The sequence below is a fragment of the Sinohyriopsis cumingii genome, chromosome 18 (genome assembly GCF_028554795.1).
Source record: "Sinohyriopsis cumingii isolate HCF-2022 chromosome 18, ASM2855479v2, whole genome shotgun sequence".
NCBI classification, from domain to species: Eukaryota; Metazoa; Mollusca; class Bivalvia; order Unionida; family Unionidae; genus Sinohyriopsis; species Sinohyriopsis cumingii.
The window spans coordinates 48,839,019-48,861,344 of record NC_142978.1 but is presented as its reverse complement, the minus strand read 5'-3'; the positions used below and the strand labels follow the sequence as shown (position 1 = coordinate 48,861,344).

Below are 22,326 nucleotides of genomic sequence, written 5' to 3'. Positions count from 1 at the left end.
GGGTTGTTTTGAAAATATATTGCATAGCTAATTTCTGTCCTTGTGCGTATGTGTAATTTGGATTTTTAACATATGTTTAACAATTTTTCAGACATTACTACAATGTCTCCAGTGTGACAATTTATAGTGATGTCTAGCACTGGGGCATCAAGACGCAAACATGTTGCATGATGTCCCACCCAGTCACATTATCCTAACACCAGGCTGACCAGTCCTAACACTAAGCACTTAATGCTGAGCGCAAAGCGAGGCAGCTGTTAGTACCATTTTTGTAAGTCTTTGTTATGACTCAGCCGGGGATTGAACCCACAACCTGCTGCATCTGAGGTGGATGCTCTAACCACTAGGCCACCAGAGTGGTCACAATTTTCTGTCCTTGACTGTTAATTATATTTTAAGATAAATATTACTTTTAAATAAACATGCTTACTTGGATCTAAGTTAAGGGCATTGGTTGTCCCCTCTTGAACCTTGCATTCCTGGTCAACCTTATGCTTGCCATGTTCTTTGCTAAAATGTAAGTAAAACACCTGACCTTGTTTACAGCTTAGAGTGCTCTTGAAATGAACTTTTGACCCTCACCCTGGCCGTCTTCTTGTGTATTAGGTTTTTATATTAAGGTTGTTTACTTCAGAAATATTTACTCCTATCTTCATATCTTAAGTGAATTGGTCTTTTAATTGTGTTCAGTTACAATGTGAGAGGATTTATTTATTTAAATTTTCCATTGGAATTAAAAAGTCTTCAGTGAATTTCGGACTAAATCACTTTTTTGGGATTACTGGAAACTTATTTAATGACATTGTGGATTATGCCATTGCTATATATCAAGACTGTTAGCACATCAGCACTCTCAATGCTTCTTGTTCAACAGCTTATTCAAGATTGAAATTCATTCGGAACACAACCAGAATTCATTCAGAATACTCTAGACTTCTGGACTTGTGATACATCTTTTCGGACTATTCGGGATTTAATTCACAATACTATAACAAAAATGTTTAAATTTTCGCTTTGTATTCTAGGGAAATAAATTATTTGTTGAATTTTACAAAGCTTGGTTTTTGTTCTTTTATGTTTCTAAGTTTACGACCACAGAGTCTTAACACCAGGACTAGCAGGCCCATCACTGCAAAGGTCCACGTAAGTGAAGGACTGGTCCAGAAGGGATGTCTGTCATGCGAATATCTGCTACATTAATGAAAGATGGGGAAAAATAACAAATATCAATAACCACTGAAAATTTGGACAACTAATTTTATATTGGTACATTCTGGGAACAAATTATGTAGTTAAGTAAAGATAGACAGCAGTGACTTTAGATGTCATTTTGTCTTAAATCTTGGCAATTTTTTTGATTAATGTTGCAAGTTAACTTACAATCAAAGAATGGTTTTCTAACTTTCAAACCGCCATATACGATGATTGTTTGGCATTTTCTTCTGATCTGCCCTCAAGTTTATAAAGGCATAATCAGTCAGGATATTGATGGTGAAGGGTTGATTTATTAGCAATAACCTTTCTGGTGCAAGTAATATGTTCTTTGCTTGTTTTGTGTACATTCAGTGGGTTGGTTTCAAAACCGAGCGTATCGTGGAATAAGACACTTAATGACTTGCTGGTTGTGCCATATATTCTGAACAGAACATAAATTATCCCTTTTCATCACTATCTACCTGGTATGGTCATTCCTTTTTTTCCAAGGATCATGGAAAGCACTAATATATTATTATTTTTTTATCACAGTCTTTATCAGACTTGGGAGGTTTAGGTTTTGCATTGGAACTCGCCCTGTAACAAAATAATTCCCTGTGGCTGAGTGTTCTCCCTGGACCGACAGGTTGTTTTCTGCCTTCTTTCTCCGCCACTGCTCACGTCAGAAAGTGTGTGTGTGTGTGTGTGTGTGTGTGTGCTTTGAATTTTTAACGTATCTTTAAACAATTTTTCAGTTATATCGCAAAGATGCTGCAGTGTGACAGTTTTATAGTGATGTCTAGAACTGGGGCATCATGCCGTAGACATGTAGCATGGTGTCCCTCGCGCCCAGTCACATTATCCTAACACCAGGTCTACCAGTCCTAATACTAATCTCTTAATGTTGATCGCCTAGCGAAGCCAGCTGTCAGTACCATTTTTAGAAAAAAGGGGGTAAAAAAAAAAGGCGGATAACAACTTGTTGGTCTCTCTTCACCCTACCGGTAAATTCATATTTAAAGAAACTTGTATTTATCCGTCTATAGAACAAACGTTACGCCGATACTATTAATACATGGTTTTTGATACGGTTAACAACAGACAAAAGTTTAACGATGATCAAGTCAAGAGCGGTGATCTGCGTATTGCAACCTGAAACAAAGGGGTTCGTATCTGAAACAATGGGATTAGTATCGTTCCTTACAATTAACCATATCACTCCTGTCCTATGTAATAATATTATATAATACATGTATGACATGTAAGTAACGATACGAGCTGCCTGTCGCTACAATGAAGATTTGCATTTATATTTTCCACCAACAGCGCATCTTCTTCAATTTATTTGAACAAGAAATATACAAAGGAACAGTGCGTTAACATATAGATCAGACCTGTCTCTAGCTTTAAAAGCATCGATCAAGGACTTCGCATCACCGATATTTTCAAGCCATTCTATAATACATCGTTGGATGACTGGACAAGAAAACCAATAAGTCGTTCTCAGCCTTATTGTTTTGTTTTATTTCGGTTTGTGTTGTGTGTGTGTGTGTGTGTGTGTGTGTGTGTGTGTGTGTGTTTTCTTTGCTTGTTTTTTTTTTTTGTTTTTGTTTTTCTGACATGGCTGGTGCTGGAAAAGCAAAGAGACGGAGAACAACTTGGTCTAGCCTGACTAGCTGAGCTGAAACAAACAATAAACTGTCATATTCCTTGAATTTGTTAAAATAAAATTTAGATAATAGTCCATCCAATTAAACAGGTCTCTTTCTCTTTTTTTTTTCTTTTAAAAAAAATTATTTTCACTTTTTAGGTCCACTATAACCTTGCACTTTATTGAAACCTCCAACTACGCATCTCTCCCCCACAAGTTGGATTTGTGAACTCAGACATGTATATCTAATTAAATGACATGTTATGGTGCTTGAGAAAATTTCTTTTTGGACTGGGGATAAATTTTAAATGAATGATGATGATATTCCTTGTATATCTTTCACACTCGGTATAGTCAAAAACGTTTGTTAAAACTGGGTTATAAAGGGAGGTAACTCTCAATAACTCACTGAAATGTGCAGACTATCGAAACAAAATCTTAAAGAAAGTGATATATTCACAATGAAAACTGTATACTCTGACTTTCTATTTAACGTGACCAGAACGAGAGACGTTAAAGACAATTCAAAGTTAAAGTCAATGAATCGAATTCTTAATTTTAAATATCAAATTTAGACTAATTATAGGAATGCAAGTATTTAAATCCCATGTTCTTTATCCGTCTGCCGTACGACACGTTTTTCTTTACAAGTGCGCTTGAATGGCCATGAATAGAAATTGTCATTTTGTGAACAATGGACTGTTCAGAATTTTAACACTGATATTATCTTTTGAGTAGGTGTTTGAATTTCTGGTGATTCAGCAAATCTGAAAACTTGCTACAATGTAAAATAGTTCGCATTTTGTCTTCCTTGTATCTTTAACAAACTTTTGATGTAGCAAAAGAAACAATCTTCAAATTTTTAATGCAGTTTATAGCAAAAACAATTATCCACATTGTTAGGATTTACATGTTACTTTTGTGATCTTTATCAAAATTTTTAGAATTTTTATAAAAAATATTTTATCTTCTTGTTCTTAATTATACATTTATTTTGGAAGGATTTATCTTTCTAACTGTTGTGCAACTCAATATTACATTTTTAACTTAACCATATCTTGGCACCACAGCCACTTCTGTGCTGAGACGTCATAAAATAGCCCACAAATCTGCCACCAAGCGCCCTGACCATCCATGGTCAAAGTGGGTGACTACTGAGTTTTGCTGTAAGCATAACTAGATAAGCAAGCAAGCGTTCAAATACTGATTTTTATATGACTATTCGCAAAGATGTATTGTGGTTCAAATCTTATTATCCATTTCAGAGAATGTAACACTAAATCAGGGGTGGGCAAAAGACGGCTACCGGCCAGATTGGTTTTAGCCGTTAATTTGCATCACAAGGTGTGGCATTATTTGGGCGGCCCCCTGGGGGAAATCTTCTTGCCCATCCTTAACTGTATGCACCAGCCACATCCAAGGTAGACAATAAAATTAATGATCCTAAAACATGTCTTTAAAAAACAACATAACGTTTGCATCACACTCTTTCCCATATGTGGAAAGATGGGTGTCATAAAAGACAACTAACAAAAATTAATTGGAGATTTTAAAAATGTCCTTAAGGGACAGGCGTCTTTATCACTTAATATAATGTATCCTTTAAGAAAGAATCGGTGGTATTAGGTACTATAATCACATACGTTGGATTCAAATATAAATATAGACCATGAGCTGATGCTGCATACTGTACAGGCAGATCAGGGTCTATGTTGCTTGTTCTTCAGTCTAACCATGACCACAAAGTACCAGATATGCAAGCACTTTATGTAACGGCAGATCGGGGACGATGCAGTTGGATCTGATCTGAACGAGAGTATTGACGGTATTTTTGATCCCAAAAGTCGCAAAGTTGATAAATATTACGCAATAGTATTTCATAGAATAATAATAATAATAATAATTAAAAGATTTCTAAGTTTTCCACACCTGCAAGGAAAATGCGAATGATTAGGACTGCACAGGCAAAATTGGAGCCATGGACTAGAAATACATTGTCACGTTTCCTCAGCACCAGTTAGTAAGTCGTGTATAAACTAAGATATTATAAGCCGTGGTTTGATATCTAAAAATTGCCGCAGGCTAGAGTTAATCTCTTACGCAATGTTACCGTGACCAGAAAGAAGACCCGGCATCTTAACTATGTGTAGTGTGTATACTTAATTAGTAGGATCGTTTAGCACGTAGAATTACCTTTGTAGTATTTAATTTACATGTGTATTTGAGAAATGAGCTTGAGTATTATGTACAGAATTATGCAGATTTTTAGCTTGTGGTCAGAATTAATTTTGTAATTCGCTATTAGGTTACTTCGTAGTAAACTAGTGCATTTATTCATGTGATATGTTAGAATTTACACATACCTGAATTGTGAATTTGGAAAATGGTTGAAGTGTGTAAGATTAGTTAATATGGATGCATGGATACTTGAATATTTCTGTACTTTCTATGAACTGTAATGTAAAGAAATGCGTCTGATTGCTGTTGTTAAGTATAATGGGATTAGGAATATGTACTGATGTGATGCAATTTATTGATGCCGTGCTTTTATTACGACGTGTTTTACAATACAAGAACGTACGAGTATTTTAATGTGAATGAATGCTTGACCGAAGAAATTTAATAGCCGTTACCTGATGATAGGCTGGGTGTAGTGTGAGATGCGAAGGCTAAGGAAAATATTGTACCGTCCTTGTACTTTCACATGAAGCTTTATGGGGGACAACTTCCGGTTCAGTTGAGTCCCGAGTCCCTACGAGGGGAGACGGAAGTGAGACTAGCAGAGCAGTCGGAATCGACAAGTCTAGTAAGTGAAGAGAGTTGAGGAAGAGGAAAAGGAGTCGAGGAGGAAAAGTGTAGGAGGAGCAGGAGTAGTGAGAAGTCGAGGAGGAAAAGGAATTTGGAGAAAGTCGGGAGGAATAGGAGGGAATAGGCGAGAATAATACACAGATTAGTAGAATACAAGGACAGGTGGAAAGCTATCTCACACTAGTAATCAAATGATGCAATCAGCTGTCACAATGTTGAGCGGAAGGAGAGTACTTGGGAAATTTGAAGCACTTGACTACTGAATTGCTATTAAATTGTTATTCGTGAATTTCACTTTTTTGTATATTCAGTCATTGCTGACTGGGGTCTCGGAGCTTTACATATATCTTTCACTAATTTAACATCCAACCAAAATCGAGCCTGGGTGGGACTTCTGTAATAATTTAAGTAGAATATTGGGAGCACCCCAACCATAACACACCTACCACAGTGACGGCAAAACAACCCGTCACAGGGCCCCGAGTGGCCGAGTGGTCTGCGTGGGTTCGAGTCTCGGGCCAGTATGGATATGTGAGAAAGCTTGCCGGTAGCTTCTCATTGATCGGTGGTTCTTTCCGGTGTTTTCCCGGGTTCTTCCTCCATCATTAATACTGACCGCAATGTATAGCATATCTTGTGCTGAAAATGGCGTTAAACCCTATAACAACAACAACAACCCGTCACACCACATACATGTATATACACTATGGTCATATTTAATTAGAAACAGAAGTCCCTGCAATCTTTTAACATGTTAGCACACGTACCTGCATATGGTATTTCTCCCACCTTAAGAGGTATGGCTTGTAAATGTGATGTAATGTGAGAAATGGGCGTATTATTGGAAAGAATATAAATATTTTTTAAAAAACACTTTTTGAGAATTTTGTCTACAGTCTGTACAAATGAGGATGGACTTCTCACAAAGCATGCCCTTATTATTATATGCATTTGTACAAGATGCAATCAATTAATTTGTATAAAATTATACCGGAGATGCGTGAACGGTTATTTCCACCAAAACCTGATGAAAGCTGATTTAAAATTCCTATTTTAGCAGCTAAATCACCATTTACAATATTGTTTATTTGATACTTTTTCAACACAAAAAAACCCCCCAAAAAAACAACCACCAGTGTGAACAAATTACATATTAATAAATATCTGCCATCTACATTATACTAAGTTAACCAAGTGTACAATGCAGCTCATGCAATCTTTCATTTCTCTAGCCATTGCTGTGTGGGGCGGTTAATCCCCTCCACACTCAACTGCGGATGGGTTGGACACGTATGGATGATTGACAGCTGAAAAGGCAATACATGACGGAACCCATGCATCCCACTCATACCCGCATGATGGAGGTAAATCTAAAGTTTCAAAAGATAGTAACGTGAATTACACGCTATACACGCTCCCCTTTTTACTGAGCTTATATACAGCCACTAATTAACCCATTTTTTGTTGAGGCACAACGATACTGATCTTTGACCCATTGACTCCCTGAATCAACAGACCTTTTCCATGAGTGCAAGCCCTCCACGTGGGGCAATGGAGACGTGCTGTTAATTAGACTGAGACTGACGTAGACTTAGCATCTATTTACAGTATAACAAAATAGTTTCAAACAGACTGCCTGTTATTTGAATGATTTTTTTATTCAACAAGGTTGGGCCATTTAAAACCGATCCATTTGATCACTTTACATTTGCACTGCACGAATGCTTTAAAATAACTTAATAACAATTTCATGTCTCACTTTAACCTTGGAAGACATTGCAACGTTTCTTCAAAACAGAAGCATTATGCGATTTCCTCGTGCAAGGAAAATCTCGTCTAGAACAGGTTTGGGCGTGCAAGTGGGAATGAATACCAACAAATACTGTCAGTGTCACATTTTATTCTCAGCATAAGCAAAAATAAACCTGCCACGGGTACTTGTTTTTGTGAAGAAGGAAAGCTATTCACGACACCTATTCCATAAATAACATTACTTGTGCAGTTTTAAATCTGCTCCCTCGCCGAGTCTGTGCTAATGTTATTTATCTCATCGGCACGTTCGGTCAATGATTTAATATCTCAGCATAAAAAGAGACCCCAATTTGTTCCCCGTGTACGATTACATATCAATTAATTAGCACTTTTGGGGAAATTATATATGTTGCTTTGCCCATATATCCTGTTCGTCACGCATGGAATGAGGTACATTAAGTTCTGAGAGCTGGATATTGTTTACCCTGGACCCGAACAAACAACAACCACCAATGTGAGGTCAGCGCAACATATTTCACTATGTGATACACTGGTAGTGTATTTCAATTTCAATCAAAATAGACAAGATATGAATCAACAAAGAAACTTCGCGCAAAAGTGGTTATTAAATGATCGTAAAAGTACTTCAATGTACATTTGGAAAACTTTTGGAATGTTTCCTTAACGCTAAATATTCTGTTGGCATACGATAATTAGCACATAATTGGCGAGGTGTGAGATATTTATTAAAGTATAACGGCACTAATTGTACAACCCCAGATGTGCGGAGGTTAAGGTCTAGGAACATTTGTATTCAGAAATAAACAACATAAGCATAACTAGCTGTGATTGCATTCTGTCAAAGTTGTTTCTGTCAGTCCTAAAAAAAATATTGAGTCTCTTGGCAACATGTGAGATTATGTTTATTCTTATCCAGATCATAGTTTGTACTTTTATTTAAATGTGATACACAACAATGAAAATGCATCTATTGTAACTGGTTAACTCTTAACCTCGATTAGTTCCAGCAGTTATCTCTCTTAAATGCAACGGATTACCTGGTTCAGTTCTTGTCAAACTGACAATCAAACATTGTTCTCTATGACAGTGTGTGACATGCATGCTGAGGTAAGAGAAAGTATATTTATTTCACAAAGCATAGGCAGTAGAATTTAGCACTGAGATCCATGGAAAATCAATCGGTATCGTGGTACCTTCTTAAGCACCACGCCGCTATGTGTTAATTTGAAGAGGGCGAGTGGGTGTCATCAACAGTCTTTTTCTTTCTTATGCTAAAATAGTGTTGTTGTTCTTGGGTTTAACGCCATTTTTTAGCACAAGATGGACTCACATGGCAGCCAGTATCAATGTTAGAGGAAGAACCTAGGAAAACCACGGGAAAAAAACACCGACCCACGAGACTAACAAAAATTAATGTCTGTGCCTGCAAGATCAGTCTCGTATAAACTTCCGATTTAAAGAAGAATGCAAACGATTAATAATTATTCGTGACTGCTGAAGGTTAAAATAACCTGCATACCCTAAGTATCGTTTTGTATCCATTCGCCACTTCTTGTATCGATATGTTTATTGATACGGCAATATTATCGATGAATTGTTTCACCCTAGTACCCATAATGAATATCAGATCAGCACCATTATCAAATAGGACCAATTAAATATCAAAGGTAATCTTCTGGATTAAATCCTTGGCCAATATGGCTTTCCGTTCGCGGAGCAGCGATAACATGATTTTCAAGATGACAACCATCTTGGAATTCAGATCGGCACCATTTCTATTTATGGCCAACTAGACATCTTAAGATGTATTTTCGTGAAAACCTTATGCTGAAATGATCATTCAGATGAACTAATGAAGACTAGGTTTTCACGACGTGGAGACCATGTTTTGACGTCAGAGCGGAAATATTTTTCTATAGTGCCATGCAGACATCGTATGAAATCTTTACGTGAAAACCCCATATTAAAATTAGCAGCCATTTGGAAGAAGTAGCGATAACAAAGTTTTAAACATGTCTGCTCTGGCGGCCATATTGGATGTTTGAAAAGTGTCATTTTCATTCAGGGATGAATGTGTGCAAAGTCTCATTGCAATTTGCAATCCTCCAAGTAATTCAAGAGAACAGTTCTTACAACTATGTGCTAACGGATGGGCGAAAGGTGGACAACCAGACCATCCCAAAAACTCTTTTCGTCAGTGACCAGAATGGCTAAATGAAGCACGCATACTTCTTTTTATTAATTACATGCTCCACGCAAAGGTTCTATTTCCCTTTATCACCCGAGGGAAGTAAATGGATTTAAATTAATTGCAAACAATATATATATATATATATATATATATATATATATATATATATATATATATATATATATATATATATATATATATAATTTTAATGTGAACTTTTTCACGTATGAATTGGTTCAAGAGAACTACGTCGTACAGCTTCTCTCCGAGCGGCATAACACTATCCCAGTGTTAGAAGGAAAAGTATTCCAAAGTGACACGCACAATTAAATTTAAAGTGGCAACTCACCACTATTTCAAATAACGCAAAGAAATGAAACCACATATAATCGTATAATTTACACGTTGGAATGCAAAGCACCTGCTTACTCCTTAAACAACAGGACGTGATCACGTGATTGGGCAACACGAGTTACCGTATGTAATTAAACTGGATAATGAAATGGGTTAAAAAATAAATTAAGTGTAGAGGAATTAATGTTCTTCCAACAGAAGACCCTTTAGATACATAATACATATCAACCTAGATATGTTTCTGTGACGGGAATTATCAATGCATGAGCTAATCAAGCAAAGTATACAAACTTGCATGAGCTTCATTTGTTCTTAAGATAATAAATAATCGGTATTTACAAAGCATCTACTTAATTTTTAATCTAAATACGCTAACGGACAGCTTTAATATGTAAAATGTTAAATGATATGTACTATATAAATAAATTTTGATACAGATCGCAAAGAAAAACCTGCTTCGTATTTCTCGCATGTGACGAGAGATTGTAAGTAGATCCTTATGCATACAAATTGTCCCTCACCACCGTTAATTCCTATTCCTACATGTCTGCCATTTTTTGTGGACTCGTGAACTGTACTAAACATACAAAGTCTAAATAAACAGAAACCTGCTATAAAAACGGTTTACTTTTCATTGCTGATTTCACCCAAAGTATAGAAGAGTTACAAACAGGAAACTGTAATCGCTTACATTAGATTAAGGAACAGAATAGGTCGCTCGACCTATCAGACCAAACTTCAATTATTTTTTTCTGATTAATTGTCACACCATTATCATACATACATACATACATACATACGTACGTACGTATACACGTACATGTTCAGCCTATCGTGTGCTGAAAAATGGCGCTAAACGCACAAGTACTGATATATAAGTGTCTGTGTGATTTAGATTTATAACGTAGCCTTTACAATTTCAGTCATATCGCTACGATGTCTGTAGTGTGCCAGTTTATAGTGATGACTAGCACTGGATCATCATGCTGTAGACATTAAGCATCACAGTATCCTGACACCAAGCCGACCAGTCCTAACACTAACCTCCTGATGCGGAGTGCCAAACGAGGCAGCTGCTAGTACCATTTTTATAAGTCTTTGATATGATTCAGCCGAGGTTCGAACTCGCGACCATATCATCCGAGGCGAACGCTCTAACCAATTATGCCATCTGAGAAGTCAACTGATAGATAAATATTCATGGATAAAAGAAAAGTTGGTTTCATGCTTTAAAATTCCTGTTCCAGTTGTTAATATGACAGTTGAAAATGGGGCCCCAAGTGGCCGAGTGGTCTAAAGCGCTCACTGCTATTCCACCTCTGTCTGCGTGGGTTCGAGTCTCAGGCTTGGCTAACGCGGGTACGTGAGAAAATGATGTACTAATGATAACTAATGATTTTAAATCGACCAATAAAAGGGCAGTATTCCATTCACTGTATTATATTTGCATATTAAGCGTGTGAGAAGCTCACTGTCTGGGACTCTTTCTTGTCATCTTATCCTCGTCAGTTTCCTCAGGCAGTCCATGAGAAAAGGGTTCAGCTTCTTGACACTGCGTCTGCACACCACCGTCCAGGTTTCGCAACATAGTGGCTTTGGAGACCGTAAACTTTATCTGTAGACAGATGCTTCTGCGCTCCCACATACATGCACGTAGTCTGCCACAAGTCACAATTGCTTGAGCAATCCCAGTGTTGGTTTCATCATCGACGCGGACTGCACATTACAGTGTGCTTCCAAACCAGGTAAACCTGTCCGCTGTCAGGAGGATTTACTGTTTACTGTTAGACCAACAAGCTGTTCTCGACCACTAACGTCAGAAAAAAAAGACGGATACCAATTTATTAGTCTGCTTTTATGGTAGACTTTACATAAGACTTTCTGACCGCTCCGGTGGTTGAGCTTCCGCCACGGATGCGGGAGGTCGCAGGTTCGAACCCTGGCCGAGTCGTACCAAAGACATACATAAATGGTACTAGCCGCTACCTCCCTTGGCGCTCAGCATTAAGAGGTTAATGTTTGGACTGGTCGGCCTGGTAGAAGGATAATGTAACTGGTTGAGAAATGATACTACATGTATGCGGCATTATGCCCAAGTGCTAGACAACACTATAAATTGCCACAATGCATACATCGTAGCGATATGACTGAAAATTGGTAAAACTACGTTAAAAATCCAAATCACACACACACGTAAGGCTTTCCTAGTGCATCACCTGTCTTCTTCATAATGATTGTCACAAGCTGAAGCAAATTAACCATATTATGTTGCATGTCAGACTGTATAATTCACATTCAGGGAACAATCGTCAGCAATTAGGAGATCACAAAAAGTTGCTTCCTATAAGTTCGTCTTTCGCATGTAGTCTCTTCAGATTGTAGAGCTTGCCGTCAGTCCGTTGTCTGATGAAGAGATGCTGCAGGATTTTATCAAAAGTTGGAAGCTCCACCATTTTCACCAAAATAAGGGAGTACGGGGGAAAAAGGGGGCGGACAGTGTTCAATATTTGCTTAACACTCAATTATCTCTCTGCCTGCTCCATTCTTTTAAAGAACTATTGAAACCAAAATCTTCAAAAGATGTATCATCTAGTTGTGAAAGCAATAGTCTACGAATTGTTTCTTGTGTTAATCTCTTCCTGGTCGGTGTATGAATATAAGAACCCCTTCACATTCTTCTGCCTGAAGGGGCATATTCGTAGCTAGCTTAGCCGTCTTGAACAACTATGAAACTGCTCTTTATGGTTATTATGTACAATTTCCACAGCTCCTAAGGTTTATCTTTTGGTTATCTATATTCCAAAAAAAGATTATTTACTAAAATGAGCTCTGCCAAAGTTTCGCTTTTTGAGTTAGTGTTTTGCTGACTACAATGCCCGATTTCTTATCTATTCCACATTACGGTTTTAAATCCATCACTGTCATAGTGTGCTTGTTCAAACATACATACTAGTATTCTGATCAGGTGAATGTCTTTACTTTTTAATATCCTGTAGACTCTTATTTATTCAACTTAACTCTTAGAATGCTATATAGTACTGTAGTACAAGAGCCCTAGGTGCTGCAATGGTCAAGAAAAGAAATGAAAATTGCACTCAACTTTTAGACTGCCAGTATCTTATTTAGGCTTGGTAATCTGCCTTTCTATTTAAGCTGAATAGGGGATCGACCGACATGCCGTCTGTTTTTGGCCACCCCGCATGTACATCAGACTCATCAACAGACTCGTCTGTATTTGTCCAGATAATTGCAGCTTTTAATAAATAGGAGATATCAGCCCCTCGCCCGAAAATCAATATCATCACGAGTGAAGGGCTGATTTATCGGCCTAATCGAGCCCAAGACTCGAACCATCGCGGATAGAGGTGAGATGGTAGTGATTGTTCAAACCAAGCTCTTTAAACCACTCGGCCACCATACAGAAGTGAGATGTGAGTCATCTGTGAAGGAAGTCACCTTATACCACTGTGCCACTTGGAACCGCTTCTTAATATAACCACTTGCTCTCTAGCTTCATTTACAACAATTCATAGGTTGAATTACAATTAATTACCCCATGACAGTTTCGCCTATGGGTTTAAGCTCATTTTATGAATTAAACGACGCAAACACGGTAGTTAAAATCTTCCAAAACTATATTTAGAAAGTGTTGTTCATTGATTTTTTTTAAAACACAAATTGTCGCATACATATTGATGTTTCCAAACCTGATAGTATGCTTTGATCTTCGACTGAAAACAGGTGGCTTAATTGGCAATCAGCCATTGAATCACATGCCTGTGAATGTGCAGATATTTCTCGGTGCAGTCGATATCAAAACCAGCTAAGGCAACGTGTAATTATTGCGTTTTGCCTAAGACTACTTACTGTAACAATACATCTGTGGGGAATATCTCAAAAATCATAAACTACTATCACTCAGTGTATTTCTAAATACCAAGTTATATAGGTCATGTAAGCTTTCGTTACACACTATTTTAGTATTTGACAATTTTGACAAACACCCTACAGCTGGCTTAAAGCCCTGTTCCGATAAGGAAACATTTGGTTTACTCGGGTCTTATCCTTCACCTTGCCATACAAGTTTCTACTTTCGTCATCATAAAACTTCTCAACGTCCCCTGCCGCTTATCTTATTAATCTACACCCTTGCTAGTTATTTCAAAAACATAATCATTAACCAAGCAAAATGAATTTGTAACATTGTAATCATGTATGGCCTAGTGTCAGTATAATTTTTTAATTAAGAGCCTATAATTATACATTTGCAAATTTAGAATTCAAATCTATATCAAATGATAACAAAATATCGTATGCTGTATGACTGTCGTTAAGGTCACAATACCAGCATGTAACTTTGCGCGCTGTTACGGCTCCAAAGTCACGAAAGAAGTCATTCGGTAATGTTTCATTCAGATTTCGTTCACCTTCAGCTTTGTTGACACTGATATTTCCGTCACAAATGTCATCATTGTTATCAACTCAATAATCTGCATTGCTTATGTTGTTGCTTGAAAATGAACAGCCAGGACAGAATCATCCTTGTGTGTAAGGCAGATCAGCACACAGGTGCTCGACGTGAGCTTGATATTGAAAAAAGGAGATAATCTAAAGGAAAAAATCATACCCAAGCAGTGCCAAAATCACCTCAGATTACCCACCCCCCATGTCCCTTAGGACCCTGTATATCATACTATAACAAAATTACCTCTGATTACCCCATGACCCGTTCTGATATAGGACCTTGTCTATCATACTATAAAAGAGTCTTTTATAGGATGATAGACTGAGTCCTATGTCAAGAGGGTCATGGGGGTATTCTGAGGTAATTATGTCGTTCGATATGATTTTTTTTTCCCTTCAGATTATTGCTTTTTTTTCAACATCAAGCTCGCGTCGAACACATGTGGTCCAGCACTGTCAAGCTGATTGTCAGCAGCTTCAGTTGCTGGTGTTGTCGGTACAAAATATCGACGAATAGCTGCCGCGCCACGTGCCTTTTTTCCGAGTTGCTCTTAATGCTTTTTATATTCTGCCCCGCTTAGTTTCTGCTGCTTGCTCCAGTTGTGACTGCAGTAATATTTATTACACGGTTAATGTCGCATACTGAAGCGTTAGTATCCAAATAATCGGATTAGATTATTTTCATAAACAGTACAGTTCAAATATCTGTAATGCTAATAATCACTGTACAAGAAATTACAGACGTCTCTAATAAGCCATAATCGTCACTGGTCCGTATCAACTATTAGTGGCTCAAGTACATAATGACTGTCGAATTTGCCTTTAGCACTAAAGCTACCCATGCATTATCATTATCTTGTAAACACAGCTCACGGGAGTTAAACCTTTGAGGGATGAAACCCGCATTGCCACAGGACGGCGGAATCACCAAATTTTCAAAATATTATCTTCCTCCCCACCTCTTGTTGCCTTTTATTTTCATTTTTCCTCTTTCCTTGTCCCCTCTTGTGCTGTCCCTACAAAAGCGCTGCCCGGATTGATTTGCTCCACTGTCCCCTATTTGGTGTGCCAGTGGATGGATGGCGGAGTTAACATTTCGCTTTTGGTGGCAATTTGGATCAGCAGAATAGACGTCATCAGGTGTAAGCTCATACCATTTTAGGGGGCCCCTTTTGGCCGAGTGGTCTAAAGCGCACTCCGTTACGGATCACTGCCATCTCACCTCTCTGCGTGGGTTCGAGCCTCGGATTCGGCTAATGTGGGTATGTGAGAAAGTTTGCCAGTAGCTTCTCGTGGGTCGGTGGTTCTTTCCGGGGTTTTTCCGGGTTCTTCCTCCACCATTAATACTGGCCGCCATGTATGGCCTATGGTGTGCTGAAAAATGGCGTTAAACCCTACAACAACAACAACAATATACCACTTTAGTTACAGTTTTGAGATGCAACAGTCAGCAATAAACTTCAACTATACTATGGGATACCGACCATCTGAATTTCGAATGGGTAGGGTCTGCAATTGTTTCAAGCTATGATATTATCTTCTTTATCAGAAGATATTTTTTTAATTTAAAAGCACTCAAAATTGCTAATAAAATGGCAGTATTTGTGACTAAAAATTAATGTTTGCAAGTGAAAAATATCAACTAATTGCTATGTAGACTTTGAATGTGGCAAATATAAAACGACAAAATCATTTTTCAATTACATCTAAATGAGGCATATCCTGTTTCTGTACTAAAATCAGCAAGCACCACATATATACTACAATAAAATTCAAAGATAAATCCCCATTTTTTTCACAAGTCTGGTGGTTCATTCATGATGGACCAGTTTTTACATGTGACAAAACTGGAACAAATAAAAATCATATAAATTTGTGACATGTCTTAATTAAAGGCCCATCTAATGTGAGCTGTGAAATTAACCTCTGCTGAGAGTAAATACCCAGAAAGTGTAAAGGTGAAGACAAATATCATGCAATTACAATCAGCACACACAAATATCATACAATTGCAATTAGGGCTACAATGATTGTCAGCTGAACTACTGTAACTGTATATATGACATGGCTAAGTCCTTTATAATACAAACTATCATCAGAACAAATTGGAGGCTACAGTTTAAAATAGCAATGAAAATTTTCAAGTAGGTTGCCCAATGGCATCCAAAATATGCAATAGGGATGAGTATTGCCAGTGAAACTGTACTGCAATATAGTGTGGTTGCAATATGCATTTCTACCAAGGTGACCATGTTAGATCTCATATGATGCCAACTGTAAGTGTAATTTTATTATAATCAGTGGAGTAGTGCCAAATAAGGTGAGAAAACACAATAAAGAGGGAATGCATGTTGCTCATGGAAGGGGGTCAGGAAACAATGTCAAGTGCAAAAAAAGTATACAAAATGTAAGGGAATGCCATTTGCACAGCACAGCACTATGCCCCTGATTATAATAACACATGTATGTCCCAACAGTTGTTTATCCGGGGAGGGGCGGGGGTCAGAAAAAAGGTGTGTATGGCCAGATACAAGAGCAGACCTTCAAGCTTAAATACATGTAATTACCAACATTCATAGATGAATGATGTATGTTGTGAAATTACTAGTAGTGGTAGTCAGGGCCATATTATCTAGTAGACATAGCAGGCACCGTGCCTAGGGCATATGAAACCATGTTACTGAAAGTTGTTTGAGGCAGCGTCATGCCAATGTCAAGCGTATTATTAAAGAAGTCCCTAGGGCCTACAAGGACCTCAATCTGGCCATGGTGGTAGTGCTCCATGACAACTCATGACATTAAAGCATCTATGGAATGCTAATGATATATTCATTTCACCGTCTTCCTGAAGCTTAAAGTTAAAGTGAGTACAAGATCTGATTCAGGTTTATCGAATAATGATTGACCATCAGCTGATATTAATTTATTTAAACCAAATGCTTGACTGGTTACAGTGGGTTTTTAATTCTTGTGGTACATGATTTGTTTTTTTTTTACATCTTGTTTGGTTTGGGTAATTTGTATTCGTTGACCTCAATAAACCAAGTATGTAGTATAAGGAATGGCACTGATATGTTTACAGTCCAGTGTTTTTGTTTTGGCTCTATATCTAGACCTGGGTCATTGATATATTTGCCTATTCCAACAATACCTGTCCAAGTAAGGTGTGTAGTACAACATATACACATACATAATCTCTATGTTTTGATCTACTTTGTACATCAAGCACACCAGCAAGGCATTCCATAAACAAATGACGTTAGAAGGTAAATAGACCAAATTAGATGGGTTGGGGCATTAGATGAGCATAGTCCCATATCTACTGTAAAGGTTTAAACAATTTCAGAAGGGTTTTAAGAACAGAAAAATATGATATTTGGTATGCCAGCTAGTGTATTGCTTTTAAAATCCATTTTAATACAGAAAAAAAACGTACATAAGTATGTATCTATGTTTGCAAGTATGTATGTATGTATGTATGTGAGTGTATGTATGTATGTACATATGTATGTGTATGTATCTGTATGCATGTATGTATGCATGTAGAGCTTGTATGTATGTATGTATGTATATATGTGTGTGTGTGTGTATGTATGTGTGTGTTATGTGTATGTATGCATGTAGAGCTTGTATGTATGTATGTATGTATGTATGTGGGTAGGCAGTTATACATGCATGTATGTACATTTTCCTTTAAAAAAATTTGTACACTGAGATCTTGGCTGGGTACAACATATATCAGTCAACTATCATATGACAAACATTCCAATGAAACCCTTACTAATCTAACTGCCCAGACAGGTGTAGGTGTCTACCTGATTTCATTTTTACAGGTATAGTTTGGTTGCTGGGTTAAGAGTGCACCCAATGCAATGAGTGGGTCAAATGGGAAATGTTGGCTATATAACAAGTCATGTCTTTACAATCTCTAAGCTATTCTGTCTAATTTTCTTTAAGTTTTCTGAATGTAATTTTCTTCTTTGTCAAACACTCATAATTTAAAATAAAAAGCTGCTATCAAGTCACTAAAGCATTCTCCTAAAAGAATAGATGTCTAATAGATGTCAATCTAAGCTCCATCAATAGTCCAATGCCAGGGTTTATTCTGCAAAGGAAAACTGTGGAAAGAAATTCCATCTCCTTTAAAAAGCAGGAATTTTCTAAATATAGAAAGGATTTAATAGAAAAAAAAAAGTATGAAACGTATTGAATTCAGTCAATTTATCAATCACATGTCACAGAAAAGACCCTGCTCTTGTATCTACATATATGTATATTGTGCATAGAACATTTGATTTCAAGAAATCGAATCTCCGATTGTTTAAAAACTGTGTGACCGACTTTGCATTTAAGATCAAAGAGAAACAATGTCTTTCCATTCATGTGTACAGTCCCTGAAGACCTAGGGTAATAGTAACCAATAACTGTAATCACCAGAGACTGACCACTAACTGTTTAAGTAATCACCAGGGACTTACCATTAAGATCAAAGAGAAACAATGTCTTTCCATTCAGGTGTACAGTCCCTGAAGACCTGGGGTAATATTAATCAATAACTGTAATCACCAGAGACTGACCACTAACTGTTTAAGTAATCACCAGGAACTGACCATTAACTGTTTAAGTAATCACCAGGGACTGACCACTAACTGTTTAAGTAATCACCAGGGACTGACCATTAAGATCAAAGAGAAACAATGTCTTTCCATTCATGTGTACAGTCCCTGAAGACCTGGGGTAATAGTAATCAATAACTGTAATCACCAGAGACTGACCACTAACTGTTTAAGTAATCACCAGGGACTGACCATTAAGATCAAAGAGAAACAATGTCTTTCCATTCATGTGTACAGTCCCTGAAGACCTGGGGTAATAGTAATCAATAACTGTAATCACCAGAGACTGACCACTAACTGTTTAAGTAATCACCAGGGACTGACTATTAACTGTTTAAGTAATCACCGGGGACTGACCATTAACTGTTTAAGTAATAACAAATAGCTTGGATCAAACATTGTTTTAATTAGGAATAACTTTATCAATTAGAGTGAATAATAAGTAATCTCAAATACTTTTGGATTACAACATATTACATTTTCATGAATATATACCTACAACTTTGATGGTTTTTCAAGGTAGTTATGTGCCTTTATACAAGACACTAGGGCAACCATCTTAGGTTGGCTCAGACTGTTATTTAACCCATGCCCTTTGCTTTATGAGGCGGATACTGTACCAGTTTAGCTGCCCTTGAACCCTCTTACAGCCTAAACCAATTATTTTCATTTTTAAAACTGACTTAACAACAGGACTGTAGTTACATCTGGAGCATTTCTGGCAGTTTATATCAAAATTTTATTAACAGTTTAAAGATGGCCTTATTTACGTATTGCAGCATGTATGTAGTTGTAACTACCCTATGTTCAAGACTGAAACATTGCCTTTACAAATAAAAATCATGTGTCCATATAACTAAATTTATACTGCATTTATAGTTGAATAATATATCACCAGCTTTTGATTAAATGACGAAAGGAATTCAATAGCCACTCAGTGTCTATAAATTAGCATTTTCTGATATAATTATATGACAAAAGGCCTAAAAATGGCCTTTCTATACAGGTGCCCTTGTGTATTCCAACCACACACTGAATAACATTATCATTAGTATTGTTACTATCCTCTTTTTATTACAGGTATAATATTGTCATTAGTAATAGTAGTAGTATTAATATTACTCTATCCGTCTGAAGAGTTATAATGCATAGAAATGTTCTATTGATATTAATAATAATATAATATAATAATATAAACAAAGTTACTGAAATTGAGTTGTATAGTTAAATAATTGGCACAAGAGTAAACAATTGTATGTGCAATTGCAACTGGAATCAAAATTTTCCTAAGACAGCCTCATCATTATCAACCAGCCACCATCCAAATTATGATCTACTTTTAAAGTTAAGATGACAGGTTTTTTTGGGATGTTTTGGGGATATTTTGAAATGTTATTGCTATTTCAAGGAGTTTTGCAGGTGATTTGAGCCTGTTACTAAGATAAGTTACTGAGAATCCTGTAAGTAACTGCAATTTAACTGATCAACTAACTGCCCCTGTTTTAGTAGCACCAAAACGTAAATAACATGTGATAATTCTCACGTCTAGAACTACCAGGCTGACATGCTATTCTGACACACTCCTTATGACAGGAACAGCCCACAGATATACACCCTGCAGTATAATTGTTTCTACTAAACAATATCCAATTACACATGTTATAATAAAGATATGGAGGATGATTGATGAGATTATGCACATGTGCATTTAAAAAGAAACGATAAAAAGAGACAGGTTTTGGATAAACAAGATAGACCAGAATCGATATTGCCTAGTGTTTAACTAATGAACCAGCATAATTCATTATTGACAATACCTGATAACGGGAGGTTATCTCGAGTAGCATGGTCATGGGGATAGCTGTTCCAGCCATCGCGTGAGTTGACGGCATGGAGAATTCTTGAGAGAATTCCGTTTCCAATCGAATTACAGGTGGGGAACATGGGCGTGGCCAACGTAACACATCCTTAATTGCTTGGCCAGTGTACATGCACAGGCACCACACTATTACTGTTCTTCTTGTGACGACCGTATCCACATTCCAAGCTACGAATGGCAGAAAGGTCAAAAAGAAAAGTTCCTCTCCCAAAAACGAAGCGACACGGAAGATGTAATAAAGAAACTTGTTTTTAATCAGGTGTGGTGTCAAGTTATTTTCAGATGGGAATGGGAACTGACCTTCACCTTTCCCCACTCCATTATCCGAGTCAGAGTCATCCTGACCGTACGGCGGTAAAAGTTGGCCATTTCTAAAATCCTCTCTTTCAGTCAATTTGTTATTCTTAATACCATACAATTCCTTCAAAACATATTTGCCATTCTGCTTCATATAGTCTCCGTTGGTACATTCTAATTTAGTCCCATTACATATTTTAACAGTTTCTGCTGTCGAACCCTTCGTACGCTCCTGTGCAGGAACCAAGCCACACGATCTCTGGAATTTCACCACAAGTAAAGGGTTTTGTAGCTTCAAAATTGTATCCATTTTTCGTTTTAACATCGGCTTTACTTTCCCTCTCACTTAATATGCCAACGGGAGGGTGTCACTCCGTCAACTTTCGAAATATCTAACGATAATACCTTAGCCGTCCCTAGTTACCTGTCGGCGTCTACCTGACCGATAAGAAGTTAATTTGCACCGGTAAAATTAATGCCGAAAGGGGGCGCTTGTTTAATACAGGTGACGTATTACAAATGAACCAGTCAAAATAGTATGGTTTTCGTCGACTAAATTACTCATCGATAACGGAGAATCTGTTGCAAGTATTTCGTTCATTTATTCGTATTTTGTACGCTATTGAAAAGAATATCTTTTACGACTGTATAAACACTCTGAAAGCCACTTATTGTCTTCAAAGTACTAGACTTACGAATACCAAAATATGCATCAAACACCATAACAGAGGTGATGTGTGTGATTTAGATTTTTAACGTAGCTTTAACAATTTTTCCAGTCATATCGCTACGACGTCTGCAATGTGACAGTTTATAGTGATGTCTAGTACTGGAGCATCATGCCAAAGACATGTAGCATGATATCCCTCCCACACAATCACATTATCATGACACCAAGCCGACCAGTCCTAACACTAACCTCTTTTAGATCGCCTAGCGAGGCCAGCTGTTAGGATCATTGTTAGAAGTCTTTGGTCTAACTCGGCCAGGGTTCGAACCCAAGACCCCCGCATCTTTGGCGGACGCTCTAACCACTAGGCCACCGGAGCGGTTTTCAACAGTAGTTGATACTGTCTAACATGGATTATCCTGTTAGTTA

At 37.3% G+C, this 22,326-nt stretch overlaps 1 protein-coding gene across 1 annotated transcript in view; it reads right to left on the bottom strand.

Moving 5' to 3' along the window:
• The window catches only part of LOC149776589 (sphingosine-1-phosphate phosphatase 2-like), a 43,878-nt gene extending 22,198 nt beyond the window's left edge, over positions 1–21,680 (bottom strand). Inside the window, exon 1 of the mRNA XM_089941065.1 lies at positions 20,869–21,680. Within this exon, the coding sequence (XP_089797191.1) occupies positions 20,869–21,552 (684 nt within the window). The 5' untranslated portion in view covers positions 21,553–21,680. The remainder of the gene's footprint in view (positions 1–20,868) is intronic.
• Between the last annotated feature and the right edge of the window lie 646 nt (positions 21,681–22,326).